Source organism: Hylaeus anthracinus, unplaced genomic scaffold (genome assembly GCF_026225885.1).
Source record: "Hylaeus anthracinus isolate JK02 unplaced genomic scaffold, UHH_iyHylAnth1.0_haploid 4, whole genome shotgun sequence".
In the NCBI taxonomy this organism is placed as follows: domain Eukaryota; kingdom Metazoa; phylum Arthropoda; class Insecta; order Hymenoptera; family Colletidae; genus Hylaeus; species Hylaeus anthracinus.
Genome location: NW_026535289.1, coordinates 6,718,241 through 6,731,670, shown reverse-complemented (window position 1 = coordinate 6,731,670; position 13,430 = coordinate 6,718,241). Strand labels below are relative to the sequence as shown.

Sequence of the window (13,430 nt, the reverse complement as noted above, 5' to 3'; positions counted from 1 at the left end):
GCTTAGCATGCGAGAGGTACCGGGATCGATACCCGGCGCCTCCAAAAGTTTTTTTTATTTTTAATAGCTATCTAGAGGCAGGATACCCTTTTTTCACAAATAAAATACTATTCTGAATCGCCCTGATGATCAACTAATTAATTAGTGTTTTATATCGCGATGATATCTTGAGCAAACAAGCAGAACGCCAATCACATACGGAAATCGATCAAGTCAATTACAACGTCGCTGCGATGCTACCTTAGACCAACAGTTAAGTATTACATAGTTGTTTACACAGGTGAACCTTTCAATCGTTCTCTTAAACTGTTGATCAATTTGTTTCGAGACTGGGTTAAAGTTAGTTTGATATGGAAATGGGATCATTTTTCAAATTCACTGTATGTTTTGATAACGTTACCTGGTAATAACTCAATGGATTTGAGGGTGGCGGTACATTAGGGTCAACCAGTTCCATGTTGTGTAGCCAGGGTAACAAATATTGGAGTAACAGCTGCCGAACTTCTCTTCTGGCTGTTTGAAATCTGTGTGTAATTTCTGAAAGTGATACACAACGCATGTATATATTATGCGTGTAACTTTGCTCGCGCTTGCTGGTAACTTTCTTAGTGAAATATTAGTTGCTTTTGCATGTGCTAGCATTGTGGTATTTGGGTCAGTTTTCGGTGCGATCTTTAAATGGATTGCTCGTTCTGTATATCGTTCCTAATTGAATTTGACCACACGTTATTTTCTGCTCTACATACTATGTCAAAACTCCGTAATACAATGTACCTATGTTCCTCTCGTTATTCAAACGATTAAGCTAAGAGATTAGTGTTTGTACATGTAAAGTGTTATCCGAATTCTGCCCGTTAATGTAATTTATTATCGCTCGCTGGAACCGGTGCTTGAAACTGCGATGACAAAACATATTTTCTGTGCAAACATACAAACTGAAGAAAGGGGTATTAGGTGGAGTTATAAATGGATGAATTATTTCTAGCAGACTGCTAGTAAAAGGTTCGAGTTGGTTAATGTACTCTTGCTTAGAACTCTATAAGAATATTTCGAGTAGTTGGTGCATCCCTCATCTAGAGTGATCGATGAAAACGTTTTCGTCATTACGGGGAACAAGAAACTCACCACTGAACATAGGCATCGTCAATTCTGGATGTAGCTGAGCGAGTTGACGAGAAAGATACATCTGATTGCGACAATAGGTGGTTGATAGAAGTACGTCGAGTGTCCCACCCTTAATTGTACCATTCGAAGATATCCCACCGATAGGATTACTTTGTTGCCCTGGAGCAGAAATGGCTGTGGTTGATGAACCACCAACGAGATCATCTTGACCTAAAACAAAACACGATAAAATTACAGTACTTCATTTCTGCAAGGTGGACTATTGAATATTTTTGTACGCTAGACTGATTAACTCGTTATACATTCCTCAGCGTACATTCTCTTATTTTATTTTAGGTGTGATCTGTTGTTTTTCTCAGTTTCCTATTGAAAACAATCAATCGACAAATTGATCGAAACGTTCGATATTAAAGAGCGAAATGTTTTATATGTGATGCTATAGCGCAACTTGTTATGATTTCGAAAATTAACTTTCATCTTTTTTAGGGTTTCAAGCAACCGGCAAGAATTCGTACAACGCTTTGGTGCGCAGAAGCTAAATGCACTGGACTTTATCAGGAACGGTTGCCGGTGCACCATGCAGAAATAGTCGAGACGCCATCCCGTTCTATACTACTTATACTTTCTCAACTATTATCCGGAACTATTCTCGTTTTCTTTCCAAATAAACAATACTTCGAAGGAAATTTACTTTATCAGTGAATACTTTCAGTGAAACTACATGTGTACAAAGTACGAATTTAAATCTAAACAAGTACCTCGTACCTTTCCAAACCCGTTTCAAACGTTTGTTGTAAAATTATAAACAAATCAATTGTGCGAATGACTATTACCTTCGAGATCGACAAGTAAACATAATATATAAATGAGTTCAAAAACAAAAAGTGTCGAATAAAAATGAAGTAAACACAATCACTTAAACGATTGCGTTTTTCAATTATTAAAATGTATTTCCATGCTGTTAAATGTACGGTGAATCGTGTGAAAGGTTTGGCAAATTGCTAATTGTAAATTGAATGTCCGTTCGGTGTGCGATGATCTTTCAAAGTTCTACAGAATTTTCCAATTAAAATCGCGCGAAACTTTGCGCTCGTTTCAAGGAACGTAGTAAAGTATGGACTTCTTCATCAACACTTTGAAGACGTTAAGTGGATTTGGCTGCTCTCCAACACGGTTTTTTTTTTAACGTTAAACAAACGGCTCTGCGTGTAGCATAGAATTCTTTGGCTCGCGTTAAAAAGTTGGTGAAGGATTCTAACAATTATAATTCCTACAGGGAAATAACAGAAAGGTCACCGAAAGTGATTAATAAACCGGTAAAATTCTTCAGTGAATCAAACGCGTTATCGCAACTGAGAAAATGTGTTAACTCTTCTGAGAATGATAAAACATGTTAAACGAGGAATAAACATTGTAATCCTGATTCTCGATGAAATCATTTTTAAAAGACAAATGGTGTCCGATAAATTGATATTGCATAATCGCATTATTAGAGCACTAACAGTATCGCGTAACATTCTTCGTTCTAAGTTTGTTCCAAACGAAAAATAACTAGTCCGATATGCTACACGTGGAAGATATAAATCCACCTAAGATGTATTTCTATTTGCGGGATGTCAGTTGATGAACGAAAACATAAAATATTTTCGAGCGTCGCGCGTCATCGTAAACACTCCGGCACCGAACGAGGCAGCGACGGAATCTCCTTGTTCGAAATCATCGCAACGAAAATGGTCGAGCTGATAGAAAACATATTTCGAGGCGTTCAATTTTATTATACACCGTTACTGGTGTACTTTGGCTCCCTGGGGAATTGCCTCTCCGTTATCGTATTCTTTGGAACGAAACTGTGCCAATACTCGTCGAGCATCTACCTGGGCGCACTGGCCATTAGCGATACCGGTTTTCTCATATCAGTGTTCGTGGTTTGGCTGAACATGCTGGAAGTTGGCCTGTTCAATCGACCAGGGTTCTGCCAATTTTTCATTTATCTGACCACCTTATGCAGTTTCATGAGCGTTTGGCTGGTCGTGGCGTTTACTATCGAAAGATTCATAGCCGTGCAATATCCGCTCTATCGCCAATCGATATGCACTGTGGCTAGGGCGAAAACGATGGTAGCTATATTGACAGGATTGGCAATGATCTTATGTAGTCCTGTCTTGTGGTTTTCTGCGCCAAGTTCCCAAAATAAGGAAGACGGCAACGTGACCGAATGCGGTCACTTAGCCGAAGGGCTGGAATCCTGGGCGACCGTTTACAATATCATCGACACGGTATTGACGTTCGCGATCCCGTTTGCTGTGATCGTCGTCCTGAACGTGCTGATCGCACGGGCTATCTATAGGCATATTAAAATTAGAAAATCGCTGACCATCGAGCCGCAGATAGAATCAAACAATCTGGCGCAGACCAAAATTACTAAGATGCTTCTCGTCGTTTCCAGTGTTTTCCTCTGCTTCAACTTGCCCGCGTATGTCTTTAGGATCCACGCATTTCTACATGTACGTACCGCCTTAAGATTTAAATATATCTTTTCAAGGATAATTAGATTTCAACTGAATAAAATTTTGCCTATCTATGCCTTGGATCTACAATGAAAACAGTTTCAGGGGAATAACGCAGCACCCCGTTCGGTGGAACTGGCGCAGCAAGTTTGCAATTTGTTATTCAACACCAACTTTGGGATCAATTTCATCTTGTACTGTGCCACGGGACAGAATTTCCGAAGAGCGATACGATGTATGTTCTTGAAGCGGTTTAGTAAGAGGAACGTGACTATAACGCAGGTGTCTAGTCATGGATCGCAAAAAGGTCATTTTTTGTCGGACGTTTATATGACAAGTACGATTAATTAATACTGAGAAAGTTCTGTTTGTTCACAGTATCGAAGTGTGTGCCGCAAAATAGCACGACAGTGCGTCGACACGCGATCGTATTTACGGAGCCATGGGAAGAATTTCACGAGCTAAACGTTGTCTCGCAGTAAAAGATGTTACGCGTATTTGAAACATCAACACGATGCTGAAATCCTTTTCTTCGAGATATTATTGTATGATATTTTACACGTAATACCGCTATGAGGTTACTACGACGAAATGAGCAATTACATTTTATAAACGTACCGGTCTCCGGTTCCGTAGTTGGAAGAGGACCCACGTTCCCAAAAAATCTTTGATCGAGCAGCTGAAGAAGTTGAAGCGCTGCGTCGTGAACTGGGGCACGAGGACAACCCGTACTCATCAGAGTAACATTGATGATACTCGTATAATGATCGCAAGGATATTCTCTATAAAAAGAGATTAAACATACTTCGTATTATATTTCTGCATGAAAGGGACAACGAAATATTTTGTACTCTCTTATAATGCCGTCCAACGAATAAAAACCTTTTTCATATTTTGCATAAACAATTGTGTTTGTGCTTTAAAAGGGAACACCCAATAGATATTACAGAAAAAAATTCGTGTTGGACAGTGTAATTTGATGTCACTTTTTAAAATAAACTGTTTGTAACTTCAAATATTTAAATACTTAGAGATGTGTGTGTATCGCTAACCTTGCACTAAAAATGGTTGCCAAGGCAAGGAAGCAACCATCGGCTACTTGAGGAGCTCCGGTGTAACATCGATCTACTACCCAATCGAGAAGAGTTCCGATGTCTGGGTTACATTCCAACAATAACACCACTGTTTCCCGGGCGAGGGCATATATCTGAGAAATATTGAGCATGTAACATTAAACGTGAATCATGCACTACGAATAATCTGATAATTACTTTCTCATCCTTGCTGGCTAGTAGTAAGTCCAACCACTGGTACAATATTGCTCCCTCTTCTGAAAGAGACTGGGGATTGAAACAAGGCCCGCAACACAATAAACCGCTCATAGCTTGCAGTGCTGAAAGCTGTAGTTCTGTACACGACTTTTCTTCTTCGTGCAACGAGGATGTACTCGAAAGAGGTCCGCCATAAGGACCAGCCCAACTAGCGAACAGCATAAACAAGTTCCGTCTTAAATCTCTCTTTAACAAAGTATGACACGTTTCCACTGAAATAAAAGGAATAGCAGTTACTCGAAAATATTATTGAAAATACTTCCTCAGGCATAAGTTACTTACATGAAAAGCTCTTAATCATTTTCCTAATAAAATTGCAGAAGTGTAATTTTATGTCGCGCACTGCAGGTGCTTCTTTATCGGTTTCGTTCTCCAAATATAAACGTGCGCCATCGATGTATTCGACGAACGTTGAATGAAGCGATTGTGTCTCGCGATCCAATACTGCAGGGCTAAAGAAAAAATATGCAATAGAAATAACCGCATAATAAGATTCACTGCATAGCAAAATATGAATGAAATTAAAGACTAACCAGATACCAAATGTTCCATATTCCGCAATTAATTCTAGCACTCTTACTAGTTGCAATCTTAACGCATCTCTTCGTCTTCGACGTCTCATATTTTCTTGTTTACGATCAACTGCTTCCCGAATATAAGGAACTAGTTCCTCCATCAAATCTCTGACAAGCAATAACCATTGTTTAAAATATGCCATACTTGATAACTCTGCCATTTACTTACTTCAAAGCATCGGAGTTTACTTTGCCAATAGCTTGCACAGCGGCATCTCTAACATCGACCACCTCGCATCTCAATAGGGGTACGGTTAGTTTGTACAATGCCGCAGGACTTGCATTTGTACCAGGTGACTTGTTATCGCCTCGTTCGGCAGAAAGGCTATCCGGCGAAGAGCTACGAGTAAGTTGAAATATTGTCATTTATCGGACTGATCTCCACCTAGTTGATCGACACACGCTAACAGACACACAGATCGTGCGCGACTGATAATTTAAATATCTGATTAAAGCGATCGGGAACGGTCGTAACGCTACGTAAGGAAAGTAAATAAAAATATACATGTAGAGATAGTGATTAGGCAGGAGCTTGCATCCGAGCTAAAAGACTTACAAATAAATAAAGTTTCATTCGACGAAAGTAGTGCAAATTACCAACGACCGTTTAAATCCCGGGTGACTTCGAAGCATGGTCGTTCGCAATGGTTAATTAGGCTCACCTGGTCCGCTTATGCCTGGTGTAGATGCCGGAAATGGACGGAACGGAGAACCGACCCGGCAGGGTCTGCGCCCCGCCGAGATTCTCCAGGCTCTGACTCAACTCCTTACTCATGCACAACACACCAAACTCCACCGTATGCTGACCACTAGAGTATGCAATACAGTGTACCACCAATGCTCCTTGTATCAGACATTATTTACTGCTCAGAAACTACTACTCTAAGATCCAGATGTACGTGTGCGAGACAGTGACCAGTGGCATGCGAAGTAGGATGTTATAGAAGAATGAAAGCGAAATGTGCGTTTAACAAAGTGTGTGAAATCAAGTTCCGCTCCCGAGTGCAAAGCGCGGCTTGGTACAAATTGGTGCTCCTCTGTTTCGTTGGACGCCTTACGTTACCACAGCGTGGAGGCAAAATGATAGGACACTTTATATATTTCCTTCTCTTACAAAATCAGCAGGTGGGCTAACCAGGCCTTACACTTACAGAGGACTCAAATTTACACCAACAACAAAAAATGGTTATGAAATTTGTATACTCTCACAGTCAGCTTTTGACTTGACAAATTTTTGTGCTAATTCAAACTAATTATACGCTAATAAGCTATCAAGTAATTGGAAACTATTCGAATGATTAGCAAGTTTACTACCATGCTTCACATATATATATGTGACAGTGATGACCAAATGAAGTATGAGACCAATATATCGCTATATTAAATACGAATAATGTTTAATAGAATAGGTATTTCGAGTGTTCTATCATTTTCTCCTGGAATGTGGTACGACAGAATCTCAGGGACAAAGTGCAGAACAATTCAGAAAATATTATGTGAGATTAGACATTCTTGCGTTATATCAGATATTAGATGTACAAATTGCCACGTGCGTGCCACAGCAGAAAATGCATGTCATAACCGAGAATTATTTTATGTTCCACTGAGTGAAACACTGCAATTTTTATTAGAACAGTTCGAAACGAATGAACACAAGTACCCATAAAGTATTTCCATGGTACAACAGACATAAGCAGACACTACCCCACACCAATTAATACCAAATAATATTAATTCCACCTGATAATCCATTTCTTATGAATACACATAAAGCTCTAATGATAAAACTGTAAACTCCACAATGTAATATATGGTTTGGATCTATCATTGATTTTTACAAATAGAATTAATGTAATCTTAGAGCTATATAACTAATACACCACTGGGCAGTATATACTCAACCCTTGCGTTTTAATATAATAATTTTAAACTTGTTCAAATGAATAAATAATAATGAAATGATATGATACTAATCTTCCTGCAATACTGTCTAATTGTCAACTTACCTGAGACTGAGATCTGGACTGGCACACCGTACAACTGGACTTGGCACTGGTGGTACAACTCTATAACCAAAGGTTAAATAATTCTTCCAAACATGCATGTAGACGTCCCTTTCATTTACGGGTTTTCGAACAGCAGTTGAACTTCTTAGAAGAGAAGCTCTGTTATCATTGACAGGTCTGAAAACAAATAGAAACGGAGACTTTTATTTTTGCGAAGTAGAGAATATTTTTACTACTTTTAGAAGTGTTAATATAGTCTTACGTGGGATCAATTACGGAGAAGAGAGAATTTATTCTAGTAAAAACAATAGGCCATGAATGTGCAACAGCAGTGGGACACATCGTGAGTACTCTATCTTTCTCCAAAAATGCAAATAAACAAGTCCCCCATGGATCTGCTCCATTTAAATTTAAAGAAGAAGAACTCTTTGTACTAGTATCATCGTGAAGGCCTGAAAAAGATGAAAATATTAATAAACGTTACAAGTTTGTTGACAATATAATAATATCACCCTTACCTGCTGTCCACACACAACTGCTTCTTTCAGCTATCCATTGAAGATCAACATTAGAAGTAGAAGCAGCTGCCGCTTTTTCTGCAGGTGGCAGCATATGATAACACTTTTCCAAAACCACGGGGCAACAAGCATCTATTACATCGATTACAGACTGATCGTCTTCCAAAGCTCCTAAAGTACGTACGCATTTTTGTTAGAATTTGATACTTTTAAATTAATTTCTACCTGTATGTAACTAAACTCACCCAATGTCTTCAATAAATATTTGACTTCACGTAATATATGAACAGCTATTCTTCGAGGATAAAGTCGACAATTACAAAGCATAACCAATGCAAAGCCTTCTACTAAATGAAAGACACTCGAGACAGGCTCTATTTTCTGTCCTGATTCGCTCTTTTTAATAATACCGTCTGTACGTGCGTTTGTTCTTGCACTATCTGCTGTTTGCTCCTTCGATCTTATACTCGGACTTGTTAATGCATTTTTCCAGCTAGTAAGAAGTTGCAGGAGCATTCTCAAACCATTATCGACAAGTTGTGGAAAAGTATCCTGGACATCTCTAGCAAGGAATTGAGTGAACCCAAGAACAACATCCTGCCTCCAATCAGGAAAATCTAATACTAAAGTTTGTAAACTTTGATATGCTAATCCGCGAAGCTCTTCGTCCATATGAACAGTTAAACGAGATAATAAATCAACTAATTCAGCACCAGTCATTCCATCAGGTATTAAACGAGGAACCGCGGCTACGCAAGTTCGAAACAGATCTATCCTAGGTTTTCGTTCACCAGTGATCATTTCGTCTGGTTCTTTATTCATGTTTTGGGTACTTGTCATCATAAGAGGCCTCCCGTAATGAACATCTAAAGCTCGTAATATATCCACGAATACTCGTCGAACATGTGGAAAATATGAAGACATTCCTATACTTCTTGCTGTATCCTCAGTCAACATCTAAATTTTATAGAATTATATTTTGCAATGAAAATACTTGTTCACTGAATTGTAGACATAACTATTTGTCATACTTACTTTATTGAGGAACGTTTTCTTGACGCGTATCGTATTACCGCTAGGTAACACACCCATTGTACGGGGCATAGGGGGTTCTCCTTCCTTTTGTTGCAAACTGTCAGCAACAACCAAGAAAGCTCGAAGCCCGATGCTCATACGTTCAGGAGTTAAAATTATTTTCACTGGACGACCCACAGACAATAAATCAAACACTATTTCCCGCATCGCAAAATCTAATCTTTCTTGCGCAATAAACTGAATGATTTTTACAAAAATATTCAGTGGAGTGTCGCGTGGTACTACAGCCTTTGAACCTTTAGGAAATAGAGAATTCACTATGCTTTGCAGTCTACTTTGAGTAGCTGAGTTACTCTCACATTTAATACGTATCATATACACCCATAGTAAACGATACAACGCCTCTGAAAAATAAATATAAACAATATACAGAACATGTCAGTATATAAAAACATTTTCTACTTTGAGTATCATACCCAAGGCAACACGACACATCTTAGGATCCCGATTCTTCAAATGTGAAAGGCACATTGCTAAAAAGTAATGCCAATTTTGCAAGAAAAATATTTTCTGACTCACGCACAATAAACAAGTTACAAGTGGAAAAAGCGCCAATCTATGTTTTGATTTGGTACACATATCTAAAGTTGTAGAATATAACATTTCTACGAAATTTTTTAAGCAAGGTACGTTAACTTCGTTTTTTACGGCCTGAAATATAATGCTAAATGTTAATTAAATATACCGATACATCGATATATATATTGCATTGTATGATAAACTTACAGCAGCAACAGGAACTAGTATCTCAACAAAAAGACCAGCCAAAGCGTGTTTAACGTCTTTATCTTTTACTTCTAAGAAATACTGTGCACACTCCTGCATAAATTGAAATGAGGCCTCGAATTCTTCTATAGGTACCATCTGTATATTTGCGTAATACATAGACACATTTATAAATTCCTGATAAATGTTGAACTTGTAGAGTAATTGCTAACATTTAATTACCTTTACTCGGAAAAATTTCATTCCCATCAGTAATGAAATAATACTCTGTGTAGTATGAGGTCCTGGTTCTTTAGCACGCAGATCTTTCAATTCAATCATAAAACGTTTCCTAACTGACATAAATCTAGACTGTGCAAGCACTCCTATTACTTCCGCGTAAAGGTCAGCAATGATATGAATATTTGCTGCATTTGGTTCATTTTGAATACTGAAACACAAACTGTATGTGGAGAGAACATAAAGGAAACATTCTGCAAAAACTTATCATTGCTTACCCTTCTCTGTATTTGAAATGTTTAAATGCTATGTTTTCGATATAGGTTACTAAATCTTCATGACCAGGATGAAATGGTAATTGACGTAGTACTTCTATTAACATTAAACAAAATATAAATTCAACTGCAAGATCCCTCCGTTCCTGAAGTAAGTCCGCTTCGCTTCTTTCAACTGTTTCTACGCTTCCCGATACTATTGTATACATGATGCTGAAATGAACTACTCATTAGGAAATTCTCACAATCTTCAGTAGAACTTTTCAAAATATTTTCATACCTCTTTCCTTTTTGATCTTCTTTGCCAGGAGCATGCTTTTTCTGATCGCTGCCTTTATCAACCAATTGACGTTCATACCAATTAAATAGCGCTCGCAAAATAGAAGGCAAACAATGTTCTGCAACTGAACCAAATGCAGATAAGAGTTGGTCAAATTGTGGATCTTCACCTCTTTGTAAGACTTTCGAAAGTGCTTTCTCCTGTAAGATAGCCATTATTAGAAACAAAAAATTATCAAACAAACACATCGCTTACATGTTCTGTCATGACTGCCTCCATTTTTTTCTCTGCCTGTGATGTAAATTCTGCGAACAAGGTACGCATTACAAACTCTCCTGGTCTCAGATCCATATCTCCTAACTGTTGAGGCTTGACTGTTTCCTTTTGAGCACCCCACGGTAACACTACAGTTATTGCACTCACTCTACTGGAACTCGACTCTAAAACACAATAGACTTTAATGTTTATTCATATTTTGTTACTTATAATAATATAAATTGTATATTTACCATTGCCAGAAACCGAGGTACTGGCAGTATGAATGCTAACAGCATCGCTGCTTTCTCCTTGCGTTGTTCCATGAACGGTAAGTAGATCTTGACAAGGTTCAAGTACACTTTGAGAAGACAGTTCTGTTGTTGTTTCATGCAGTCCTTCGCCATGTATGGCTCTGGGTTCAGAGGCTTCTGATAAGAATAACAAATTTATGCATTGGGAAATATTGATAGATTTCCAGGAATGTTATTAAAATAACTGAAAGGGTATTTCAAACACAAAATATTCTGTACGATAAAATCTAAAAGCTACTACTACAGAAATATTCACAGTTCTAACACTAGTGATTTTGCATGATGGTAGAGAGACTAACAGATGAAGCCCCATTCTGTAACGTAACAGATGCCTACAATGAACACTAACTTAATTATATTAAGCTTGATACTTGACTTTCAGTACATGAAAATTTGAAAAGAACTGACTTGTATGAAAATGAACAATGAGAATCAAAACATACCAGTTTGTGCCTCATTTCCAGGAGTTGGTTGTGTTTCTCCTCCTACAATATAATAATTTAATATGTCATATATCTCTCTCAATAGATGTATATCATTGTGTATGTATATAAATAAATGTATTACTGTGTGAACACAAGAGATATCAAATTTCAAAAGCTATAATGGATTGTACACAATTATATTTATTAACCTTCAGTCATATTGCTTATGTATGCCTTATCTTCAGGCAATATTAATGCTCAGTAATGTCATGTTGTAGGTAGGCAGCATTTACATTCTAAAACAATACAGAAAATGCATTATATAAGTCACTTCTTTTAACATTTACTTTTTCTACAAATACAAAACAAGTACAAAAAAAAATAGATAAAGACATATATATAGAGAGAGAGATATATATCAGTACACATAATATCGTTTAATCCATTCATTTGAATTTTATCTTGGTGTCAGTTATCATGACATCTGATGCATATTAGCGCTTATCATCAATAATACTTATCAATTATTACAGTTACAAAATAACACAATCACGTTGGATATTCATACATTGTCACAAATATTTTAAAAACGTATAAGGTTTTAATTTCTGGTTACCACAAATAATAACAGATAAAGAATGAAATATACGTATTATTCAATTAAAGCTTAACAAAAACGATAGATCGTGGAAAGCCATAACCTGAGATAAAAAATTATTTCACTGTAAAACGATAAATCAAATAAACAATTTCACTGCATCGTTACGTTATCATCATCGATAGATAACCGATAGATAATCAAAACTTCTTAACAGTAGGCGCGTTGTTTACCATAAAGTGCCGTAGAATCGTAATTTAATTGTAAGTCTGACGTTTCATAAATGTCCGGCTTGATTCGTATGTGTACTTCGCAGTTTCATATTCCACACGTTCCTTAATTTAATATGCTTTCAATAGAACCACTAGAGGGTGTTAGGTCTACAATTATGCATTGAAATCTCGTAAAATTCATTATTAAACATATCTGTCGAGGACTATCTATATGTTTAAATACATTTACGCTATAAATATCAGTAATTCTAGAGTATGAATCTCAATAGATACATTTTCAATGCTTCTACTAAATGACATTAGGAATTCCATTCTATTCCAAAGAATTTACGAAATATAGATATGAAATAGATAATTTATCAACAATTTCAACGTAATCTATTTTGGTAAGGATTGACATTGGAATTGTACTGTTATACCGACAGTAGATATTCTATGACAGAAACCTTAGAACGTGGCGTTAGTAGTACCAATGTGTGAAGCGACCCTGACAATGAAGCACTTTGCTGTTTGAAGTATGCTAATAATTACGATCTCTTCGACTATTTCATAGAATAATATTTTCCTTCTTGGCATGAAGGACTTTAACCAATTAAATATTTACGAGGGTAAAACAAAAATTTCTTTATACTACACAGAGAAGAATAAACGAAAAAGGTTTGATAAATGACACTTCTGTGTCGGTAAGATTTATTAAAAATATTTAGACTTGTTATTTAGAGCAAACAGTGATAAAAAAAAAATGTTATTTTACGTAGCCGAAAAGTTGAGCAATAGAAAATAAAGGTCACATTTATTTTTATATAATGCAGCTGTTCATCGATAACAAGGGCCAAATCACGTCGTATTTTTCGATGCGGACGAACATCTACATGTAACCACACAATCTTATCTTTTCTGGATTAATGAAATTATGTGCAATAAAAGCATGAAATGAATAAGGAAATG

The 13,430-nt window shown here is 37.0% G+C and overlaps 2 protein-coding genes across 8 annotated transcripts in view; one reads left to right on the top strand and one right to left on the bottom strand.

Moving 5' to 3' along the window:
- LOC128894863 (protein furry) overlaps window positions 1-12,636 on the bottom strand; it is a 22,055-nt gene extending 9,419 nt beyond the window's left edge. For 2 of the 7 annotated variants that reach the window (XM_054156885.1, XM_054156889.1), the window contains exons 1-24: window positions 12,483-12,633; window positions 11,861-11,947; window positions 11,670-11,711; window positions 11,167-11,343; window positions 10,913-11,097; window positions 10,658-10,857; window positions 10,381-10,590; window positions 10,106-10,313; window positions 9,884-10,021; window positions 9,574-9,808; window positions 9,098-9,501; window positions 8,308-9,019; window positions 8,063-8,233; window positions 7,807-7,996; window positions 7,545-7,721; window positions 6,201-6,347; window positions 5,708-5,878; window positions 5,497-5,646; window positions 5,246-5,415; window positions 4,904-5,175; window positions 4,685-4,839; window positions 4,251-4,414; window positions 1,126-1,335; window positions 401-537 (exon numbers count right to left, since the gene is read on the bottom strand). In XM_054156885.1, coding sequence (XP_054012860.1) covers window positions 401-537; window positions 1,126-1,335; window positions 4,251-4,414; window positions 4,685-4,839; window positions 4,904-5,175; window positions 5,246-5,415; window positions 5,497-5,646; window positions 5,708-5,878; window positions 6,201-6,347; window positions 7,545-7,721; window positions 7,807-7,996; window positions 8,063-8,233; window positions 8,308-9,019; window positions 9,098-9,501; window positions 9,574-9,808; window positions 9,884-10,021; window positions 10,106-10,313; window positions 10,381-10,590; window positions 10,658-10,857; window positions 10,913-11,097; window positions 11,167-11,343; window positions 11,670-11,711; window positions 11,861-11,870 — 4,635 coding nt within the window. In that variant the 5' untranslated portion in view covers window positions 11,871-11,947; window positions 12,483-12,633. Of the gene's footprint in view, window positions 1-400; window positions 538-1,125; window positions 1,336-4,250; window positions 4,415-4,684; window positions 4,840-4,903; window positions 5,176-5,245; window positions 5,416-5,496; window positions 5,647-5,707; window positions 5,879-6,200; window positions 6,348-7,544; window positions 7,722-7,806; window positions 7,997-8,062; window positions 8,234-8,307; window positions 9,020-9,097; window positions 9,502-9,573; window positions 9,809-9,883; window positions 10,022-10,105; window positions 10,314-10,380; window positions 10,591-10,657; window positions 10,858-10,912; window positions 11,098-11,166; window positions 11,344-11,669; window positions 11,712-11,860; window positions 11,948-12,352; window positions 12,372-12,482 lie in introns of those variants that run through there. The other 5 variants (XM_054156892.1, XM_054156887.1, XM_054156886.1 and 2 more) reach the window with 5 other exon arrangements.
- Window positions 1,300-4,390, top strand: LOC128894865 (thyrotropin-releasing hormone receptor-like). Its single transcript, XM_054156896.1, has 5 exons — window positions 1,300-1,379; window positions 1,612-3,629; window positions 3,732-3,939; window positions 4,011-4,177; window positions 4,269-4,390. The coding sequence occupies exons 2-4, from the start codon at window positions 2,739-2,741 to the stop codon at window positions 4,112-4,114; spliced, it is 1,203 nt and encodes a 400-aa protein (XP_054012871.1). The 5' UTR covers window positions 1,300-1,379; window positions 1,612-2,738; the 3' UTR covers window positions 4,115-4,177; window positions 4,269-4,390.
- Window positions 12,637-13,430: the final 794 nt, after the last annotated feature.

Coding starts and splice junctions, on each gene's coding strand:
- LOC128894865 (XM_054156896.1), top strand. CDS start 2,739: ATGTCAGTTGATGAACGAAAACATAAAATATTTTCGAGCGTCGCGCGT. Junction 3,630..3,731: donor GGATCCACGCATTTCTACAT/GTACGTACCGCC, acceptor CAATGAAAACAG/TTTCAGGGGAATAACGCAGC. Junction 3,940..4,010: donor TAGTCATGGATCGCAAAAAG/GTCATTTTTTGT, acceptor GTTTGTTCACAG/TATCGAAGTGTGTGCCGCAA.